Raw genomic sequence first — 23,068 nt, 5'->3', positions numbered from 1 at the left:
CACTCTTGGTTTAAATAACTACTTTCTATATATTACTCTCGATCATTTTTCTGACTTTGAATAGATGGCAGTGACAGTAACTGTAACAGACATACTCGTCTACTCCACTGTGACTGACATGAAGCTGAACATATGCTGCCGGGAAAAGTTTGCTTTGCTTAGTTTACCTTCCCATAAACACATGAAGCAGCAATAACATAAAGCCTAACTCTTTCTGAGGAAGAAAGTGTATTGTGCCTAATGCTCCCTTCTCTAGCTAAAATACTATATTGATATTAAACTCCTCTCAAAAAAAGCCACAACAAACCGCAACATGTTAGTTGAGTAAACTGCTATAGAACTTAAAGTCAGAGTGTGTGTTCTTTTCTTTGTCCACTCGAATGCTTCAGAAAATATCAGATTACACTGCCAAAGCATTCTGACATAATTACTACGTACAGGTGACAGAGGAAGGCCGTACTCCCAAGAGTAAGACAGTAGCATATGAGAGGATAAAACAGCACTGTGGGAGGGCTGTTTGCTCCCACCACTATCGAATAAGCTCATAAATCATTCAGTATTCAGATTCAATTTCCAACACGTCTGGTTTCAGGTGACATGTTAACTCCATGTGACCTCTCTGTTTTAAAAGGTGACTATGATCGTGCATTCAAAAATAAAAGGGCACGTTTTCGGTCATTAAATTTTATCCCCGCATGCTGCAGCCTAAGCGTTTTTTAAATGGTTTACCTAAGTTGAGTGACAGCTCAGCAGTTTTGGCCTCATCGCTGTGAAGCTGCATCAGATAAATGCCTGCATACAGAGTAAGTAAATCATTGTGATTAATTTAGAAGATCTGTTGTTTAACAAAGAATATTGTGTTATGTCAGTTATAATTTTAACTTACTTAATCCTTTAAAATATGTCAAATTCTTTTCAAATCAATACCATCTGCTGTTAGATTGTGTTGAAGATACCTTCACATTTCCCTCTTTCTTCTTTTCTTTGGTCTGCTTTTGACATTGATTTGTTTTCCATGGTATCTATGTTTTGCTTGATGACCATCTCTCTTTCCATCTCAACCCCTCAATGGCATTTCTTAGCCATGTGCTTTTTGTTTTCTCCTCTGTCCTCCCATCAGTTTTTACAGGGCATGCTCGCCTCCCTTCACTCTGAGCTTGACATTCAGAGGTATTTGATGAAAATCCAATTGCCCCACAGAGTTAGTTGGCCTTTTATCTTATCTGCATCGTGCTGTCGTGTGTGTCCATGTGTGTGGCTTAATTTGCACTCTCACCAGCACCTGCTGTGTGAATGTGTTCCCAGCCTTTGTGCCGCCATGCCTCTCAGTGTTTGCCTTGTGTGCCCCTGCCAGCCCGCCTTGGCTGCCAGGCTAAATCAGTTCTGGCTGTAAAAGCTTACAGAAATGTCAACTTTGTTTGATATAAAACGTTTAAATTCAGGTATTTGTCTCTTTGTGTATGAGTGTGAGAGAAAGACTGCATGTGCACGTGTGACCTTAGCTCTAGGCGCATTAGAGCTTCAGCACCTAATAGGTTCAAGAGAAGAAGAGCATTTCATAAAGCGCCCTGTGTTTGCTGGCCCCTGACTTTCAGTCCTTCCTTGCCTCTGAGGGGCAGATCACCTTACAGCACAGCACAACAGCTCAAAGACTCTGTAGTTATATCACACATCCTGTTATGTTATTGTAGCAGCAGCTTGAGGACGCCACATTATGCAGATTAGATTACAGGGAAGAGAGTTGATCAAAGTTTTGCTAAAAGAAAATTCTAAAAGTTCATCATCTTTTAACAGTGTTTTAAAGGATTTTTTTAAATTATTTTGGACACACATTGTAGGTTTCTTAATGACCTCTCTCAGTGTGTGTCTGTTACTATCTTTAAACCATAACATGTTAGTGCATGTAACATTTTAAATTAGATTCCTGTAGAACAGTTCTGGGGGATTTATCACCTGTAAGTTGAGTGATGTGCAGGTGGGACAGCACAGTGAAGCAGTTTGATGTGTGAGCATGAATCAGTAACACTTTTTTACACATTTTCATGCCTGCTGTCCTCTGGTTTATTTTGTTGCTGTGGAGGAGTCAACATCAAATATTCTTTAATCTTGTTTGGCAAATAATGTATGTGACTTGTAACACACATGACAGTGTCAAACTGGCAGTTTTCCCACTTTACCTACTGCATGATATTGCAAAGATAACGTGTAACATTTTCTGTACAATGATATGTGCACAGTATGTTTATGGTCTCACCCCTCACTTTATTGTTTCCATGTGCCTCCCCCTCCAGAGCAGAAGCCCAAAACACGGCCCAAGCCCCCAGCCCAGTGTCGGCGACCAGGTCGACCACCTATCCCTGGCTTCCTTAGATTCGCTGGACGCCATGTCTGAGGCAGAAGCACCCACAGCCTTTACCCGTGGCAGCCGGGTTCGTGCCAGCCTGCCTGTTGTGCGATCAACAAACCAGACAAAGGACCGCTCACTAGGTATGCTGTGTATGAGGGAAGCAGTTTACAACCCTGTGCAGCTGTGAGAAATGTCGGCGCAAATTATTTAAACTCTGTATTTTGTCCAAAATAGTTCAAAGACAACGTATCAAATGTTAAAACTAGACGTGTTGTGGTATACTGGTATTGACAGTAATCATGGCTGAAATAAAATAATGGAAAATCAAAATTGGGTTTATAAAGCACATATGGTAATATCACTATTTGATCTTAGCTAATAAAGCCAAAACCTTACTGATTTCAGATTGGTTTAAAGTTCCTACCTCTCTGAGCGTCATTCCGTTGCCAAAGAGACATAAAACGGAAAAGTAAAGATAAATTGGCCTGATATCAATATATTTCATTTTAGGTTTCATCGTGATATCACAAGAATATTATCATGAATGCTTTTGGCCACAATAATGCAGTAATAATGTTGTGAAAATCAGATATCTTTACAAATCTAACTAAACTGGGAAGTGTTTTTTTACTTTTCATCTTTTTTTTTCTTTTTCAATATCTCCTTTGAATTTGATGGCATCAACATGTTCCAAAAAAGTTGGGCAAGTTTACCACTGTGCTGTACAACGTCTTCTTTTAGGAACTGTGTCTTAAAAGAACTTGAGGAGGCCATTTGTTTTTGAAAGGAAAAATGTTTCCAGTTCAAGCCCAATGTAAGGTTTTCAGCTGCTCAGAGGTTCAGAAACATCTTTGTACTGATTTTTATTTCACATCGCACACAAAGTCTCCATTGTATGACTGGTCTTGATTGCACACAGGTCTTTTTGGTACCTGCACTCTCTTACAATGGAACCATGCTGTTAGATAACTGCAGAATTTGGTTTGGCATTTTTCTTGCTGGATTAAGTAAGGTCTTCTTTTAAAAACACATTGGTATGAATGGCAGCATGCTGCTCCATAACCTACATATGATTCAACATTGATTGGGCCTGTAGACATGTTCAAGCTACGGCCTGTGTCCAATATCACACCTGTAACATCTCAAGAAGATGGCTTTCGAGCTAAGTCAGATAAGAAGTTGGATAAGTTTCAGTCAACTGTTTGTTATTGTTCTTTGTCACTCAAAATCCCAATATTTTATCATACCGAAACTTTTAAATCTGCTCTATGAAGTAATTATATCTTCAACATGCTATATCTTGCATATTGTATTGACTCACATATATATATGGCCAAGATGGCTGGCTTTGTTGGTGTCTTCCTCCTCAAAAGTTATTATTATTACATAGCCTTATTATAGCAATGTACAATGTAGTTTTTACACTCCCAAGCAACTAATGAAAACAAGGCTGATGCGCATTTCTTATGAAGCAGAAGAGTTTGCTTCAAATTCACTCAAAAATAAGCCTTCCTGCTCAATCCAGCCACCTCATTCTTTTGTTTTATATTCCTCTCTCACTCAGCTCACAGCTTTGTTTTAATTAGAATTCATTTCTTCTGTAGTGAAAGATAGCAGAAACCATCCACAGAACGCTATGGCATCCTGTTATTGACAGGACTGGAAATGGGTCTTCTTATCACCACATACCGGGCTTAATTTGCCTACATACACAGAAATGCTGTAAGTTGGGCAGAATTAGGTCGTTGCAATAGTGCAAAAAGTTTTAAACTCGGAAAAAAAAGTGTACAGCCTGTTTTTTAACAGGATGGGCTTGAAGCTTAGCTCACAACTTAAGACGCTATTGTCTACCAGTTGAAATAAAAGTCTCATGAGGGGCATACCTTATGACCAAAAGATGTAAAAAATAAATAAATGAATAGTGCAAAAACGCAAAAAGAATGCGTTACTACAAATCTACGTGCATGGACATACACATAAACGCGCTCACATACACCCACTAACTCCATCAGCCTCCCTCCCTCCATCAAAAACATCAGGACAAAGCATTGGGACAGTGGGGGGCTATGGTGTGATGAAGGGGAGGAGAAAAAAGGGGGCACCACTTTACAGCAGTGTCCCTCCCACAGTCTCTCGCACACTTGCATACACGCAGACACACAGGCACATGCTTATGCTTCACTAAGTCCCTACGGACATTTGGGGCTTCCTTGTATCTTCTGCTCGTGCTGCAAGAGTTGGTGTGCTCTTTTCCTTAGCATCATAAGACCCAGCAGAAAACAGGAAAAATCCATAAAACCTGTTAATGTGAGTATCTGATTCATTCTACAGTGTTGCATTATTGTGCTGTATTTAATAGCATTGGTTTGTGGCTCGGATACAGTGTTTTGCTGTATTTTTGTTGCTATCTAAACTTTGTGATCGTTAAAGCCGACACAGAAGGATATTTTTCACGACTGTGTTTAGTTTCAGGCTTTGTGTGTTACTGGAGAAATGCAGAAAACTTAATTAGTACACTGTGCCCATTTGGTTACAAAACCCAATGGCCATTTGTTTCCAGTCCTCAGCAAAGCCAGGCGCTCAGGAATGTAATACGATTCCATGTTATAACCTACCCATTAAACTTTCTCGTAGCAAAGTTGATGAAATGCCTGCTTGATCAAAGTCACATAGTCATTAATCTAATTTGCTCTAGTAACTAAAATCTGGATGAAAACTAGCCAACTGTTTCTGCAAATGGGCACTTTGTTAAGCTATTACTACACAGGAACCCAGACAGACCAGAGAGAGCAATGGATAGACTCAGCAATTTTATTTCCTGGATTTGCCCTCTCTGTGTCTCACTCTGTCTCGTGGAACATGTATGATCTTGTATAATATTTCACTAACATCTGGGAGCTTTTACTGGCTGAGTCTTTTTTTACGGGTTTTACACCAAGTAAAACCATGCCTCCTTCCCTTAAACTGAGCTATTTTCAGTGCACAAATGCAAGAGAGACAGAAATTGATCTCAACTTTTGTCTCTGAAGTTAATGAACTGTAACTTTTCTGGATGATTTGAACTATAGCATTGAACAAATATAACCTATATGATAACTTCATTAGGTGCTATTGTTGCCACAGGTTTGAAACAATGAATCAGAGGCTGGAAATAGAAATGTTTTTTCTCTCTCTCTCTCTCTTTCGGCCACTGTTTATACAACTGCAGTGTAGGCGTGTTCATAAATTTTGTGGGAGAGACATCTGTTTTTCTAAAACACGGTACAGATGCCACACCCAGGGTTCAGAGGTTCATGCTTTGGTCTTTTTGATGCGCAACTTTTACTGTTCCACCCTGAGCACATAGCTCTGCTTTTGCCCTCTACTTCTGTCCCGATTGACTGTATTAGTTTCAAGTAATTTGTTCATTTTTCCTTATCCTACAGCATGCTGTTTTCTAGCGTTGACCAGGTTTAAAGCAATGCTGTTTGCCTTGCAAATATGCCTCTAAAAAGTCCTGTGGCAGTGTTCATTGATGCAGTTTGATTTTTCTATGCTCTTTCTGCCACAGTTCAGGTCAGAACTCACAACACCGAGAATAATGATTTTCTAATTGACAAAAGTTAACTGCACAGAGCACAACTTAAGCTCAAACTATACCATGGAGCATCCATCGAATCAAAAATCAAGAGATGGGTGTTTTCTCTGTGTGTTTGAGATACAACAGTTTGGTTGTACAAATGACACATTAGATGAAGCACAAGGAGTTCAGTGGCATACATGCAATGTTTATTTTGCACTGAGCAGCCACTACAAGGGCTTACATTTTTTGGCAGCTACCCACTGCCTTTTCACTGAGTAAGAATTATATCAGTTAATTCCATTTTTACTGAGATCATGTGTTGGAAGGGATTTGAGGTTCACCTAAACTGCACTATGCATGCATTTTTGTTTCTATTTTAGACTTTTCGACTGTTGTATTAATCCAGATAAGTCTAGACGTAGCAAAAATCGAAATCTTAAATTTTTCTTTTTTCAGTTCTTTGCTAACATTTGCAGGGAAACAATACCTAAAATATCCGCCTTGATTTTTGAGCCAATGTTTGGTTCAATCTTGGGTGATTTCTCAACCCAATCTGAAAAATTAACCTCCTAATCTGATGTATTTTTTGTCCTCTCCCTATCTGAATGATCTTAGAGCATAATTGCTTTCACCAGACCGCAAAGCAAGTCAGGCTACGTTATTTCAGATTTTTAAAATTGAATTTATTTTTAAATCAACAGAGATCACCACGTATGGTTTGGGGTGTTGTTTTTGTAGCTTGTCAGCAGTTTCGCTGATGATGTAACACACAGTGTCAGCAGGTCACACACGCACAGCGCGCAGACAACATTCCTGTCGGCAGGACTGCACATCAAAGCAGATGTAAAAAAAAGTACAATATGAACAGAGATATTGCAACAAACTGCAACTAGTGTGGTGCCATTTGAGGACTGGGAAAAGTAGGAGAAAAAACAATAACACTGGAATTACAACCTAGGAGAGAAAAGAAACTGTGTCTCATGACTCATGCAAGCTGTGGAAATCACATCTGTCACTGGGAAGATTTGAAAGGCGTTTCCTTCAGGCTAATCACTGCTTTTCTGCTTTTAGGTGTACTGTATCTGCAGTACGGCGACGAGACCAAACAGATCCGCATGCCCAATGAGATCACCAGCATTGACACAATCAGAGCTCTGTTTGTTAGTGCCTTCCCGCTGCAGCTTAACATGAAGATGTTAGAGTCACCCAGCGTTGCTGTCTACGTCAAAGACGACATGAGGAATATGTACTACGAACTTTCTGATGTCAGGTAAATATGTATGTTTGCATGTTATAAACACAAAAAAGGGGACATGGAATCTGTTTTGAACTAAATTCATTAACGGGTTATCTACGGTTCCCAAGAGTTTCCGGTCTCATTTCCAGGCCAGAGATCCATCTGTCCAGTTTGTACTAGATTCTATCAGCACTACTCACTGACCCAGACAACTCATACCTTAATAAACAGTCACAGCATAGCATTTAACCTGCTTTGTCCCTCCGTCAGATCCGATCTAACATCTGCTCTCTGTGTCCATTAGTGATGGGAAGTTCGGCTCTTTTGACTCGGCTCCCAAAGAAGAGCCGGCTCTTTCGACTCCCGAACGGCTCCTTATTTAGGATCTTTTGTAGCCTATATTTTACCTTAACTTTGCACAAAAAAAATCATGGTTTATGTGTTGAAAACCCTTTTGCTTTCAGTGTTTTTATGAGAGACCTTATAATTGCCTAATTCTTTGCATTTATTCTGTGACAAAACCACTTTTACATTTGTTTATTTCAATTAAACTTTTTTATTGCACAAATTAACAATAAACTTCAAACAAATCCACAGAACAGAACCAAACTCAAGCTAACATTAATAATGTCCTCAATTAAACTTTTTTATTGGACAAATGAACCAAAAAATTTCAAACAAATCCACAGAACAGAACCAAAACCAGAACCAAACTCCTTAATTCTCACGTAAATACCGCATGCTGGTCGCCATGCTGGCCAATCATAAAAAAGCTCTGTCGTAACCAGAGCTGGGACTGAGCACTGAAAGTGAAACCTAAGCAGCGAATGGAAAAAAACTTGGAGTCGGCTCTCACTTGATGCGAGCCGGCTCTTCTGATTCACTACAAAGAGCCGACTCTCAGAGCCGATGCTTGTGCGCATGACCCATCACTAGTGTCCATAGCTCTCCATGAACAGGAAATGTCTCCGGCCAGGAAATCTAACTTCCTTTTCACTCCATGTAAAAAATAAAAAAAGAAGCCATTTGGAGTTGAAGTTGTGTGGCAACATGTCTCTGATATAGTTGAACAAACTGAGAAACATGTGGGCGTTGTCTGTTGACAAGAGTATGTGTGTAATGTCCCATTTATAAAAACACAAACCCAGATAGTAGCTCACAGCTTTTTTTTTTTTCGCTCATTGTGTTGTTGCTTCCCGGGTTGGTATTCATCTTCATATTTTATCAATAATACTGTAGATTATATGGGCTAAGACAATTTAAATTTAAAAAAGCACCACTTTTCAAATGATATGAGACTTTGCCCCTTTGTCTGCAGAGTTCCTGCTCAAGGGAGTGTGCACTTTGTCACTAATTCTTTATCAGGGCTGTAAAAAATTGTCTCGTGGTGCCTTTATGTAGGTGTCCAGGGTGGAGCACCATAGTGAGAGTGCGATTAGGAAAAGTAGAAGCAGATCCTCTTACCATTTATGTAGCTGAGCCACGTCTCAACAAACTATAAGTGACTTTTTCTAGCCCTTTGAGATTTTCAGGAAATGTCACATGACAGAGAACCGTCAGAGTATGTATCAGGATATTTGCCCTTGGTTGGGCTATTAAAGAGATCCAGGCTGAGACAGGATCGTCCGTACTCTGATGGTGATATCTGGGCTGCCGTCTTACCACCGAATGCCTCCTCTTACAGGAACATCACAGACCACTCTTGCCTGAAGGTGTACCACAAAGACCCGGCACAGGCATTCAGCCATGGACCCCGACCTGCCAACGGTGATACCAGGGTGAGTACTTCACTGGCGCTTGCATAACAGTGCACATTTTCTCATTAACAGCAGAAGCTGTGGGGAGATGATGAGATTTGGTGCTGTTAGAATACTGAGCCCAGCCTCCAGTTCTTCTTATTCTTACATCCTGTTTGCAGTTGAGGGAAGGAATGTCTCCCTGCCTCTTGTTAATCTGTTAAGAGGGGGGTCTTCTATTGTTCTCCTGGGGGCCTGCATTTGGGCTTCACTTACATGGTCTGCTGCAACTTGTTTAAGGGACAATTCAGTGCAATTCTTCAGACTATTTCCCTCTGTCATTCTTTCCCCAATATAAGCTGTAATCTCTTTCTCTCGTTCAGAGTCCGCTGTGTTTATTTCCTGCTGATGTAACAAAACTAAAACCCAAAGAGCCCTTTCCTCGAATGTTCCTCCTCAAATCCTTCTCTAATCCGACTTACCCTTTGTCTAACCTTGCTGCTCTTCTTTGCCCGTGACAGATTTAGAGTGGGTTTTGCAGCATTATGGTGATACTGCAAATACAACCAGCTAAACTTGCTGCCAAACACAAACATGACTGTATGTGTCGCTCAAATGAAAATGATGAATAATGATGAATAAGTTTGAGTTGCAGCAGAAATTCTTTTTCAAGTGCTTTGTGGCTTCTCTGTTGATCAGATCCTTCATAGAGAAGTTGAAAAAAAAGCAGCAATGAAAGAAAGATCCAATTGAAAAAGTGAGAATGGATTTGAATTTTGCAAACTGTTTAACTGAAATGGAATCAGGATAAAGAAAAACACAAGACAACATCAGGCTTCTTAAGTAAACGGTTGTGAAATTGTTTGCAGTAAGCGATGCAGAAGACTGTTGTCTTGAGTAGCTCTGTCACTGTTTAACCAAGCAGCAACTGACACAGACACAAAGACTGGACGTGGCTGTGGAGTACGGAGGTTAAATGTAGAGGCTGCAGAAAGAAATGAGTTTGTTGATATTTGTTGTATTGACCCCGAGTAATGTTTCTCTAAACTTGTTGGTATGTCCCTTCCATATTGACAACCGATAACAGACACAAACACTTACATTGTAGACTTCTGCTGAAAGCAGCGTTTATTCTTGGCAGCTAAAAAGATCCTTCTGCAGATTTTGTGTATGTTTTGTTTTCCTCTTAAATAATTCTCAGGAGAGACAATTAACTTTTTCCTTTGTTTTTTTAACCAATATTTTTTTTTGGTGGTGGTGGTGGTGGGGGGGGGGGGGGGCAAAGTCGTTTAAATAAATACAGCTGCAGGCAGCAGTGAGGGGGCCCAGAAGGTTATTGTTTCCACAGCAACCTGGATGTGATCGAGTTAAAAGTACTCATAGGACCCTTTTCAGTAATGTAATGAGGCAGTTTTTATTTGGAAAAAAACAAAGGAAGGAGTGCTGAATCCATATAACTAGTTTTTGAGACAGCATACAATACATTTGCTAAAAATGTGACCTCACTTCCTGTTTGACAGCATTACCGACAGCTTTGATTTGATGTCATGGGCAAACAGAATCAGGGGACAGGCCCTAATCACCATGGTCTGGGTGGCTGCCATTGTAGGTAGACATTGTAGGTGCCTACGCAGCTTACCCCTTTCTCCCCAGCGTACAGAAACCTGGATAATGAGCAACAGTTCAAACACTTAAACATTGGAGGTACACACTCTATAGCCATACACTCTATAGCTTGATCTTCTTGTCTTAAAGAAATGCCAGCTTTCAGATCTGTTCCCACAAACTTTTACTAATACTATAACTATGGTTATCAGGGCAGTTTTGTTGTCTATCAGTATCGTACATGTTGTGGACAGATGCATGGTGCACTATAACTGTTTAGTAACTTGATAAACTGCAGAATGGCAGGCAGTTTTTTGCATGTTTATCTTTTATGTTTAATGACATGAAAATTGGCCAAATATTTTTGAAATGTTGCTTGTTTGTATGAACTAGATTTAGCCTGGCGCAAAGCAGGGCCTTGTCCCAGCAGACTAGTTGTCAATAGTGGATGTCAGATGTTGTGTTATGTACACATAACTGAGGGGCATATTTTGTAAAGAGTGGTTTGGTCTCTGGCACGCCTCTCTTCTATTATCCTCAACGCAGCTTAATACATTTTTGGTGTTTTCATAAAAAAGAAAATTTGTTTCACATTGGCTCACAGTTATCATAACCAGCTTGCTCCCGTCACCTCTGTCATCACCGATACTATTATGCAGACATGTCCCTACACCATAGAACACCCTGCCAGTCATGCTCTTTCAATGTTTACACACGTCTGCGTTAATATCACAGCACAGCTCTTTATCTGTTTAGCTTGGCACGCTCGGAGTTTCTGCAGTTTGTGAATCAGTTTGGAAACCCTATCCATCGCTGACACAGCAAGAGATCGAGGCAACTTTGTGCACAAAAACCAGACAGGCTGCCCCTATTATTGGAGGCTTAAGACCACAGTGGAAAAATAAGTCTGCGTGTCGAACACACACAGATGTTCTCAACATGGCTTCGCATTTGTCTGATATGGTGGCTCATGTGCTTATTTTTCAAGCTTTTATTCTTTTGTTTCAAAGCAAAGATATAATGCTTGTTGTGAAACACAATCTGTCTATTTTAAGGATATTTTGGTTGCTATTTCAGAGGTAAAACGCACAACACTTCTTAAATGGCCATGTCAAAATTGAAAAAAGCGTTAAATTCTAGAAATAAATTCTGCCTTTCTTTTAAGTTTAGGCACCTTAGATGATGTTCTGCTATAGCACTGTGTATCCCTTTTCCAGATTCCTGTATTTTGCTGCCATATTTATAAGGCCGTGTGAAGTTTTACAGCAAACAAGTTTCTCTTTTTCGTTTTGTTATTCCAGGCAAGCGCCAGCCCTTTGTCACTGTACACTGTGAGCAACTGTTGTTTTCATGCAAGCACACATGGAAGGGTCACACCCACTTTATTGTTCTCTGATCATCTGTCTTGCTGCTCTGGAATGAATACACTGAGACAACGCAGAAAAAAACGATTTGTCAAGAACTTTTACCTGAAAGTTTGAAGAAGTTTGCAGTAGGGTTTTTTGACTTTACTGACTTCTAGGTGTAACTTGTGAGTCATACCTTGAAGAAACAATAGCTTGTTTGTTTGAGTAAAATCGAAAGGAAAATGGATTGGATCCAACGCTGCATGTGACACCCTCCAGTGTTGTAATACGCAGCATATCACACATCCTGGGGTTTTGTCAGTGTTTATACATTAAATTTCAGTTGTGCTGCTTCATATTTAGTTCAGTGTAAAGATTATTTTATCAGGGAAAGAAAATTTGATTGTTGATTTTACTGTAGGGTTTGTCTGTGATAGACTTGGTAATGTTTTCTGGGAATAACAATGCCTCTGTGTGTCTTGAATTGTGCAACGGTGCAACTTCACATTAATATAACACAGAATGTATTATGTATCTACTCAAAACATTTGTATTCTTACTTTATGGAAGCAGTCGAAACAAATATAAAGAAAGTAATGCAAAGATAGGACAAAGCTAACCATGGAGAACTGTGATCAAACTGTTTGTTTGCAGTCATGGTGAAAAGCCATAGCAGGTAGCTCACCACATTAACCGGATGTCTTTTTACATGCGCTGTGTACCTGTTTGTGTTCCACTTACAGTCTGAGTATCATATTTTCTAATATCATTGGAAGCAACTCCACTTATTTTGCATGATTCTGCAATGGCCCCTATAGTTGGTTGCGCTTAAGATCAGTGTCAAATATTAGCTAACAGATGAAACAGACTATGTTAGACAGGTCTTGTTGCAAATTAACCAACTGGAGTATAGTCCTGAAGGTGCTTTTTTTTCTTTTCTTTTTTGTTAAAGAAGGCTACAGGTGTATCTCCAAGAGAGCAAGCACAAAAATTCTAAAAAAGCAAAAAAAAAAACTTCTGTTCATGTGTTGCAATATTGTTTTGCAGATGCCTGCGGGCATAATATCCAGGACTTAAAGTGAAATACTGTGTGCTCAGTGTTTGTAGCCTTGCAAGTAACTACTTTCTGCCTCTGGAACGACTGCTGACAGTGTATTTTCTTTTGAAAGGCAACAATGTAAGCTGAGTAAGATGGATGTTTTTGTTTCAAGGGCAGCATCAGTCCAGAAGTAGTAAGATACACACAGAAAATAGTAGCTGAAGCTCTCTAACGGACAAAAGTATGCAGTCTCTTTTACTGACCAGTCTTGTGTTTCAAGTAGTTTTTCTTGAACGTGTTAGCAGTACTCTGTGTAGGAACAAAAAGTTTCTGAAACAATATTATTGTGTGCTTTTGTGGTTTTTCCAGATGCACAGCGAGATGGCGCATGTTGGACGTGATGTTCAGCACCCTCAAAGACATCCACCCATGGGTCCCCCATCACACCACCCCATGCAGGTAGCACTCCCCCCAAGTCCTCACTCCATGCCCCCATCGCCCTCCAGAATCCCATTTGGCCCACGACAGGGCTCTGTACCTGGGAGCGCCACAATCCCCAGGGACCGACTGTCTAACCCTCCGGCCCGCTCCATCTCTCCTTGTCCCAGCGCTATCCTGGAGAGACGGGACGTCAAGCCAGATGAGAACATGGGTGGCAAGAGCCACAGTCTAAGCAGGGGTAATGAGGGGTTGTATGCAGATCCATACCTGCTCCAAGAGGGACGAATCAGCATGGCTACAGCCCATGGGCCTCACCCTAACCCTGGGCTTGATGGTCCAGAGCATGGCATGGGGGGCTTTCACCGTGCCTCCATCCGCTCCACAAGCTCTTATGGAGGGCCCAGCCCCACAGACACTATAGATCACCCTTCCCTGTTCAGGCAGAAGTCCAGAAACAGCCAGCTACCTACTTTAGGTTCTAAGACTCCTCCTCCTTCCCCTCACCGAATGACTGAGGTACGGATGATTGACATCCATAGTGGGCCTCCTCATGGTGTGCCACCTCATGGTGTTCCCATAGAGAGAAGCTCACCTGTGCGCCAGTCCTTCAGGAAAGAAGAGATTACAGGAATTAAGCCCAGGAACAGCATGGGATCCCCTGTGATTTCAGACCCCCAAGGTCACTCTCAGGGACCCATCCCTGCTCCTACTGAACATCAGACACGGTAAGTTCCCGGTGCATTGAGCCGGTGTGATTGTTAAAATCAGGATTACAATATTGCATGGGAGCATGGACTAATTCTGCATCCCAGTTTCACTCTAACCATAAGCTACTGAGTTTCTGTGCCTGGTCCTGATGCTGTTTCATCATCCATGACTGAAGGCAAGAATATAACCTTTCTTCTCACTGTCTTTCAGCTTCAAGATCTGCAAATTAAGTTCAGCAGACTAATGCACATGTTTACTTATCCATTCGGTTTGTGTGCTCAAGTAGCTTTCGCTCATATAACCATTATTTTCACAGTCAGTGTTCAAATTCTGGAGCTGATACAGTTGATGATCCAAGAGTGTGCAGACTCAGACATAAATAGCTACCACCAATGAAACACGATAGTACCTGAAAGCTCCATTAACCCACGGTATATTTTTCTGTTACTCTGTGAACATTGTGCCAACAACAGTCGCTCCGCAGGGTTTACTCGGTTTGGAATTATGCGGCAGATTTTTTTGTACCTGATTAAATTTTTCTGCTCTGACTGAGAGCACATAAAAACAGAAGAAGGGCAAGAGGGATGCTTGCCACTTAGCTGAGAAAACAAGGCTTTACTTAAAGGGAGTCTGCAAGGGCTATGTAGGTACCTGGAAAGAAAAAGAAAAATAACAAAGGAAATATTGACCAGGTTGAGTAAGTATTTGAAATACCCCCGATCAGTCAAACAGATCAGGCAGGACCACCTGGGAGGCCCAAACTCCCAATTAGAAATGCTCTGGGAATATTTGAAAAGAGAGGAGGAATTTTTAATCTGTAGGTAGTGCACTTAACTTTGAAAATAAACATAGTTCCACTCAGTTCCCTGTAGCTTTCATAGAATGTGTTCATGTGAAATAAGTTGTGTGATACTGAGGTTCTGCATTGCTGTGATCACAGAGACCTTGTGTCCGTCTATTGTCTGTAAGCAGCTGCAACCACGGTCCGCCCTATGTTCTCAACATGCCCCATATCCTTCCTCAAGATGAATGATTACATCTGAACACAAAAGTTGCTCTCTTTTCCAACCTCTTGGCTTACCAAAGAATCTCATTGTAAGGTTCCCTGTTCCACTCTTGGCGTTTTTTTTTGCTTTCTGAGGGCAGTAAAATTTTCAGATGGCCTTTTTACTCTCTCCACTTGTGAATCTCTATTGTTTTATTGAAAAACTTTAAGACTTCACTCTCGGTGTCAACCCAAAGGGTTCCTTTTTTGTCTGAAGTCGTTCGTCATGTTCATCTCATTTGGACTGGGGCCTTTTTTTCTTTTGTGAATACAATCAAATGTGTAGTGCTTCGGGGGATTTTTCTTTTTTTCTTTTTTAAATATACTTTGCATATATTTTCATTTTTCTCTCTTTTTCCAAGTGGAATATTCATTATATAGATAGACAAATCCCCAATATTCTCCCCAATAGTTTTAATGTTTTATTTTCCTCTTTCTTTTTCTCTCAGAATAGTGCAGAGATAATGTTCAATACTCATTTTGGTGTTTATTGTCTTCTTTATATTTTCTAACAAAGCAACTTTTATGCTTTTAAAAACGGTGCATTTTAAGTTTAAGAGTAACTATTTTGAACATATTTATGTGAAATCTACTTTTCAATTCGTAGGTCATGTTTAACCGCAGATTACATTTATTTTTATCATTACATACCCAAGTGTAGGCCAGATAATACCACATGTTGCCTAGATGCCCACAGGAGTGTTCTATACAGTAGAAAAATTACTTTCAATAAGTGTTAAGGGTTGGATTCTTAAAATGTGCTTTTAAAAACCTCCCTCACCTGTGTCTTACAAAAATTCAGTTACAATATGCCAAAGTGACCTGAGCTTACCTTACCTACTTAACATTTGAACGCCTAAACTTGCCAGACCATTTAGATTAAATATTTTAAATGTGACTCATCTTCTCTGAAGGCGGCCTCTGATTAATAATTTCCCAATGGCTCAAATATTGGAGATTTCCTCATCACATTAATTAAACTTTCATAGGAAAAAAAGGAACGAAGCATTTTTAAATAGAAATCTCTAGTTCAGTTTATATGGAAGTGCCTCATTTGGAAATAAATGTATTTATTTTAATCACTCATTATTTACTGAGACATATATATGAATATTAACTGAAACATGTCCTATGTCACTCTCTCAAGAAATATATATAAAAAAAAGATTTGTCTTCAGGTAATTACAGACCATAAGTTATCCTTTTAACAGCCCTCTTGTTTTCATACTGAGCTGATATTTACTATAGCAGCAGCCGTGATATCAGCAGAGTTTTCTAATGTTTCTGCAGAGAGCGAATGAAGGCTATGGAGCAACAGATTGCCAGCTTGACTGGTCTTGTTCAGCATGCACTTTTAAAGGGCCCAAACACTAGTGTCACCAAGGAGCCTCAAAGGTAAGCAATCACAGCACAGGACAGGGTGAGGCATCCAGGCAAACTAAGCTTCAAATGAAAAACCAAGTCATTCAGTCAATGCAGGGAACATAAGGTATCCACACTGTAATGGTTAATATAGCGTCTGGTGAAGAGGATGTTGGCTTATCTGTGAACTGATATTGAAGTCATTTGCTCTCCACAAAAATGGCCACTGTGTGTTGGGTGTATATTTGGCTGCATTTCAACTCTTTGTATTTGCACCTTCTCTGTGGAGCCCGTATGTTAACGTTTACTTGAATGTGTGTGTGAAATGTCTGCGACTGCTTTGAATTGGTATGTTTCTGTGCAATAACGACGAAGCTCTTTAACATCATTAACATCATTTTAACCGCTCTGATTTGTCAGTCTTTCTTATCATACTTTCTTCATGTGTTTGTAATGACTAAAAATTAACCTGTAAGCCCAACCTGTGCCCCAAAATGACCCAAATCCTGTTCTAATGAATTTCTCTCAATGCAGCGAGAGACCGCAGAAGACTTCATCTCCGGCCCACAGTGCACCTATTTCAGGTTAGTATTGCTGTAGTTGCTCTCTTGCTTTTTTTGTACACAAGAGTCTTAATGCCATAATGTCTTGTGCAGACAAGACCACACAATAGTGTCAGGCCGCAGTCTGCAATGAGCCGAGCCAAAGGGAGGAAAAACAAAGTCAGGCTTTTTAGCATGACATCGGTTCAGATTTCCTTACAATCCTGTCCTCAGTACATCTAGTTTCATAGGAGTTAAGAAACAAGAGCCAGCGGAGCTTACCCAAGCCCCGCAAAGCACTACTTAAAACAAGATGCTGTTAGTTCTCAAAGCCTGCCAAGATGATTCAGCGATCCAATCTCTGCACTGTAGCTGTCTGGATTTGATGAAAAGATCTGTAACCTTCGTCGCCAGTGGCAGAGCGAAAAAACAACACTATTTACATTTCTTGAAAGCTAATCCCATGTATCATGACACTTTTCATATGTAGCATTAGAGAGATTTACTTGTCATGTTGTGATTGAGTGAGAGTTCAAAACATGTGAAAGGTTACAGGCAATTCTTTGTTCTCACTAGTCTGCCCCCGCGTCTAACATAAGGAACTGTGGCACTTTTTTGTTTCTTTTTTTTTGGTAAACCCTGAATGCTTCACTACACATAATGCACTTCTTTTGACGGACGTTGAATCCCAAACGCCCAAACACATCAGCAGTTTACGTTTTAACCTGTATTTCAGGTCTGGGCAGCTGTAAGTAAGATGGTGTGAATAGTTCTTGGGATTACAGAGACAAAAGTTTGTTCTCTTACTACCCCACAGTCTGTGCCTTCTGTTGAAAGATCTCTAAAGTTAAAGGACAAAACAAATACTGGTATCTAGTAGTGCAAAATTGTTTCTATTTTAGATATCTGTTTATTGAATCAAACACATTTTCATTTGTGTAGCTCACATGATTGAAAAATTGAATTTATTCGTGGAGGCATTCACCATGTGTAACTCAAGGACCTTGGAACAACTTTATTAGTCAATAGCGTTGTTTTGAAAACTATCCATAGCTTGATCTGTAGATTTTCCAGGGTAATGGAAAAGCTTTACTCTTGAAAGTCATGTTTCTGTAAACAAATTTGCAAATTTTCACTTCTGTCAGCATACCAGATTAAAATTGGTCCACCTTCATTCTGTTTGTGTAAATCTAAGATACCAGTTTATCACAAAATCTAGAAAATACCTGAGCTGAAATGAGAAAAGAAGACAACTTTGTGTGAAGTCTTCGGATTAACCTCCTTTCATCAGCTGATATTAACTGTCCGCCATGAGAAGCCAGTAGTCTGTCTGAAAATCACGGTCCTTAAAGTCACTTGTGTTGGAGTTTGAATTGAAATATTGTTGTTGTCAGCCATTTAGAGCCTTTTATCCAAACCAAAAATATTAGTTCCAATGGTTTCCATGGTTCCAGCCTCCTCTCCATCTCATGAAACTCTCCTGAGAGACATTTCAAAGCTTGAGCTAGCACGAGTATTGGTATTTCTGTTCTCATTGTACAGGGAAATGGAAACCCTAAAGAGTTAAAACATACCTTTACATTTATATTTATTTAGTTAGACCAGTGTCTAACTAGGAAAAGTGTGTTTAAAGACATGTGCAGTCAAACAAATAATGTGCAACGGCAAGTCAGACTGAGATTGAGATATAGCAACTCAGTTTTGTCCTCCTAAGAGGGGATATGTCTTTTTGTTTTTATTGACTTCATTGTCCTGCAATTTTAACTGTGATTTCTCCTCAGTTTAACAATAAGAGTCAGTATGAGCAGCAATGTTTTCAAAGTTATGTAAACCTTTTTTTATTTCCGTGCCCCAGGTGATTCCCCTGTCTTGGCTCCCAAAAGCAGTGCAACCTCATCAGACAAGAGTTCAGTTCCTCTCAAAGTCAACCTCCTGCAGTTCAGGAAGAATGTTTCTGACCTCAGGATGCAACTCCATCAGATGAGACAGCTGCAGGCAAGACCTCGTTCTCCTTTTAATTGATTTAAAATGATGAAGTGCCTGTTCAGACGTCCACCTGTGTGCATGCATGTGTGCATTCTGTATACTTTGTGTGCTCTGTGTGCAGGTTTGCTAGTCTCTTGGGTCCTCTCACATGTCATTTTTACTGTGCCCATCCCGTGCAGCTCCAAAATCAGGAGGTGTTTCGTGTGCAGCTGAAGCGGGCAGAGCAGGAAATAAGTATCAAACTTGCAGAAGTCATGCGGCGTCTGGAGGACCCTGCCCAGAAGCAGAGAGTTCTGGTAGAAGAGGACAGGCACAAGTATCTGGGCCTGGAGGAGCAAGTCCTCACACAGCTCAGGTGAGATAGCTTGAAATCCACTTATTTACATCTTTATGTTTGAGCCTATCGCAGCTGGACGAGAGGCAGGGTACGCGCTGGACAGGTCACCAGTCCATCACAGTGTCAACACAGAGAAAAACTGCCATACACATGAAAACTCGCCACAAAGTCAGTTAGGGAAACAGCAGTCAACCTAACATGCATATTTTTGGACGGTGGGAGGAAGCCCTAGTACCCAGAGAGAGTTCACACATGGACGTTAAGAACATGCAGACTCCACACAGGAAGGCCCCAGTCTGGGGATCTTTCTGCTGTGAGGCTACCGTTACCGCCGTGCAGCCCTTCATGAAAAATCCTGTGGAAATATAGCATTTCCACTGTTTTCATGCAGCTGTTTTCAAACAGGTGAATGAAGATGATTATTCTTCAATGCTCACAATTATCTCAAATAATTGCAATTGTGACAGGCCCTAAACAAACAGGTGATGCAACACATGGGGACTTGCCCCTTTCCCAACTTTCAAAAAACGTCCTGCTGGCATATAATTTAAAATGAGCACTTATTTAAACAAATATAAGATAAAAGATTAAAGAAATAAGATCAAAGATAACATTCCTCGCTTTAAACATTTAACACTTCCTTGTAGTATGTTCAGAGAAATTTAGAGTTCAAATGCATTATAGTTCATTTGCATTCCTTTCTTTTATTTACATTTTACACAGAATCTGAAAACTAGCTTGGAAAAAGGGTTGTACATACATAACAATTACTTTGTTTTATTTAGTCTAAAGGGATACATATACAAGTTGGTTGTCCTTGCACCAAAGCTTTTTACAAGCTTTAGAGTTGAGAGTAGACACACCCGCGTCGCTCTGGTTAATGTTCTTCCATTAGTAGGAAACCCCCCCAAAGGTTTTATCTTCATCAACTCACCTGAGCTACTCAATCCTAAACTCTTTGACAAGCCAACACCCTTCAAATTACAGCCCACAGGTTTATACAGGCAAGCAGTGCCTGGGTCTCGGAGGCGGCAGACTAAAACAATAGATCTAACTATGGAGCAATTACTCACTACCCAATTCTTATTTTAATTCACCTCATCTTACAGCAGGGAGGAGAAATTGAATCCTTTTTGTTTGGATGTTTCTGAGGCAAGGTCAAACCGTGTTGTTATGCTAGACAGTAGTGAACATATGCTGCAGTAAACACAGTGATAGCAGCTCATGGATTCTGGGAAGGGAACAGGCAGAAGTCAGTGTATTGAAGCTAGATTAAGCCTTCTATTATTCTTGGTATCCGGCCATTTGTGAGTCAGCAAAACACGGCAGCGATCACTTAAAAAAAAGGCCTGGTATTTAGGGCTACTGGGCTTTAAGGCCATTTGGACAATGTGGTTTGAAAACTAATCCTGACCTTACATTTCATAACATTTTATAAGAAAAACAAAAGCATTTAATTAGGAGACTGTTACTGTGGATGAACCTGAATATTTTAAAAACAGGTTATAACCCAGGAGTTTTAGACAGGATGTTTTGGTAGTGGTCAAATGTTTCCTCACATCATTTAACCTGATGAATACTTCCTTACTCTGTAACTTATTTGCAAATCAGTATTCATCTCAACAGCAGCAGTATTTCAAGCTATTCTCAAGTTTCTCAAGGAGTGATTTATATTATATGGAAGAATACCATGTGCTTGTTTGTCAAGCAACTGCCACCTTATGTAGATCATTTGGGTGTCTGCCATTTATGCTCTCACAGAGACAAATGTACATCATAGAAATGTACAGTACTTTCTTGTTTTTTTTTGTTTTTTTTAACCTGGCATCCAAGTAATACAAAAGGCAGATCTGTTTCCCTTGTCATCAGCTAGAATTGCCATCATTACTTTTACCAGCAGACCTTGGCATAGTTACCCAACTCACTGTCTCCTTATTGCCTTTCCCATTCCCTTTAAGGGACCTCTATAAGAGAGTGTTTCTCAAGGGTACTTGGCCACAATGAAACACCATTTTAGCTCCTCTCATGCAATCCCACACTGCACACAATGTTATCATCCGGCACATTTCCCCTCGGAATAGGCAGCTTTCTTGAGCAGCCTTTTGGGATGACTCTGTGATATGTGTTCCATGGGAGGAGGCGCTGTCTCACAAATACGCCGGCATTCAGTGAGTAAACATTTGTGTTTTTGGGATAAGACCGAATCAAATCGAAACTCAGCAACCAAACTAATGTTGGACAGTGAACTTCATGGTGTTGGTCTTATGAATGTGCTTTAGATGAGATATACATATTTCTCTTTCATGAATCAATTCCCTAAGTTTGTTCTCAACTCTGTCAGTTTCATGAGGTGTCCTGCCCCCTTGTGTTCATGAATTGTAAATACTCCAAGTAATGATCGTTTTAAAGTACATACATATACTGTATATATATGTGTGTGTGTGTGTGTGTGTGTGTGTGTGTGTGTGTGTGTGTGTGTGTGTGTGTGTGTGTGTTTATTTAGATATCACGAAGAAGTAAAATACCTCTCTAAACTCTAGATCCGTTGTCTTTTTTGTTTTCTCGGCAGCGAGCTGGAGCAGTACGTAGGTTCTCTGCAGAAGGACACAGCAACAACACACAGAGTGGTGACCCTAAAGGATGTGGAGGAGGGAGCAGTGACTCTGAGGAAGGTGGGAGAATCTCTTGCAGGGCTCAAAGGTAAGATGATGGACGACGCTGTTTCTGCAGAAAAAATCCTTTTTTTTTTTTCTTTTAATTAAAAGATAGACTGGTGCTAATGCTATTGTTTGAGTGCAGGTAGATTAAAAAGCTAAACTTATGTTGAATTGTTGTTCTTCACACAATGTCTACCTGCGTGTAGCCACAGCCTGTCCAGATGAGATTGGTCAGTCAAAAATTCTCAGACTTCAAAGGAAAGCCACAAATCTTTTCTTACTGAAATCTTGTCCTTAGACTGAATGTTAATGTACACATATTTTTTTTTCTAAATTATATCAGTCTATATATATAAACAATAATTTATTATAGAAAAAAAAACATACAATTCTAAATAACTTTTCCGAAGGTAGCAATTGAGCCCTTTCAACAGCTATAATAATTTATTTTTAAGTTGGCCATTACAGGTCTTCATTGGTCCAAAAACCCAAAACTAAACTGCACTTGTCTATTTTAACTGGTACCCAAACCCTTGCAGAACCAAAAAATGTTGCACTAAGACTCAGCCAGGAGACAAATTTCAAGTTAATGTTATAATGCAAGTGGTCTAAACAAAATTGAATGTATTATCACTAGCTATACTTACACAGTTAGTAAGACTTTTGCGATTAGGAAATACAAATATGGGGTTGATGAGTTTTTTGCATGTTTGTTATTTGTGTATTTCCTCAGGAGAGTTTCCAGCACTACAAACCAGAATGCGAGCTGTGCTCAGGGTGGAAGTGGAGGCTGTCAAGTTTTTGAAGGAGGAGCCTCATAAACTGGACAGCATGCTGAAACGGGTCAAGAGTCTGACTGACACCCTTAGCAGCCTGAGAAGGTAAGGGGAAAATGGAGATAAAGTAAGGATCTGGAGAACAGGTGCTGCAGTATGGGGGCTGAGTGTGAGAAAGGGAATTGAAGATGAAATCAAAGAGGGCTGTGTAGGGCTCCTCGCTTGACTCTGTGATGTGGGAGATTGTACTGTTTGATTATGCTGGCAAGCCAGCCTTCATCCCATCAAAGAGGTTATTCCATGTGGACAGAAGAATATGGCATTCAGCTCTATTTTCTTCCA

At 40.2% G+C, this 23,068-nt stretch overlaps 1 protein-coding gene across 10 annotated transcripts in view; it reads left to right on the top strand.

The window, feature by feature from the left end:
* Positions 1-23,068, top strand: part of kiaa1217 (KIAA1217 ortholog) — a 120,402-nt gene that overhangs the window by 88,482 nt on the left and 8,852 nt on the right. For 5 of the 10 annotated variants that reach the window (XM_075452114.1, XM_075452109.1, XM_075452115.1 and 2 more), the window contains 11 exons: positions 1,121-1,201; positions 2,292-2,487; positions 6,981-7,179; positions 8,831-8,924; positions 13,242-14,038; positions 16,357-16,461; positions 16,963-17,012; positions 18,826-18,965; positions 19,136-19,311; positions 21,863-21,993; positions 22,684-22,831. In XM_075452114.1, coding sequence (XP_075308229.1) covers positions 1,121-1,201; positions 2,292-2,487; positions 6,981-7,179; positions 8,831-8,924; positions 13,242-14,038; positions 16,357-16,461; positions 16,963-17,012; positions 18,826-18,965; positions 19,136-19,311; positions 21,863-21,993; positions 22,684-22,831 — 2,117 coding nt within the window. Of the gene's footprint in view, positions 1-1,120; positions 1,202-2,291; positions 2,488-4,493; positions 4,655-6,980; positions 7,180-8,830; positions 8,925-13,241; positions 14,039-16,356; positions 16,462-16,962; positions 17,013-18,825; positions 18,966-19,135; positions 19,312-21,862; positions 21,994-22,683; positions 22,832-23,068 lie in introns of those variants that run through there. The other 5 variants (XM_075452118.1, XM_075452119.1, XM_075452110.1 and 2 more) reach the window with 3 other exon arrangements.

The sequence above is a fragment of the Odontesthes bonariensis genome, chromosome 20 (genome assembly GCF_027942865.1).
Source record: "Odontesthes bonariensis isolate fOdoBon6 chromosome 20, fOdoBon6.hap1, whole genome shotgun sequence".
Classification (NCBI taxonomy): domain Eukaryota; kingdom Metazoa; phylum Chordata; class Actinopteri; order Atheriniformes; family Atherinopsidae; genus Odontesthes; species Odontesthes bonariensis.
The sequence above is the reverse complement of the archived record's forward strand: the minus strand, read 5'-3'. Positions and strand labels throughout refer to the sequence as shown.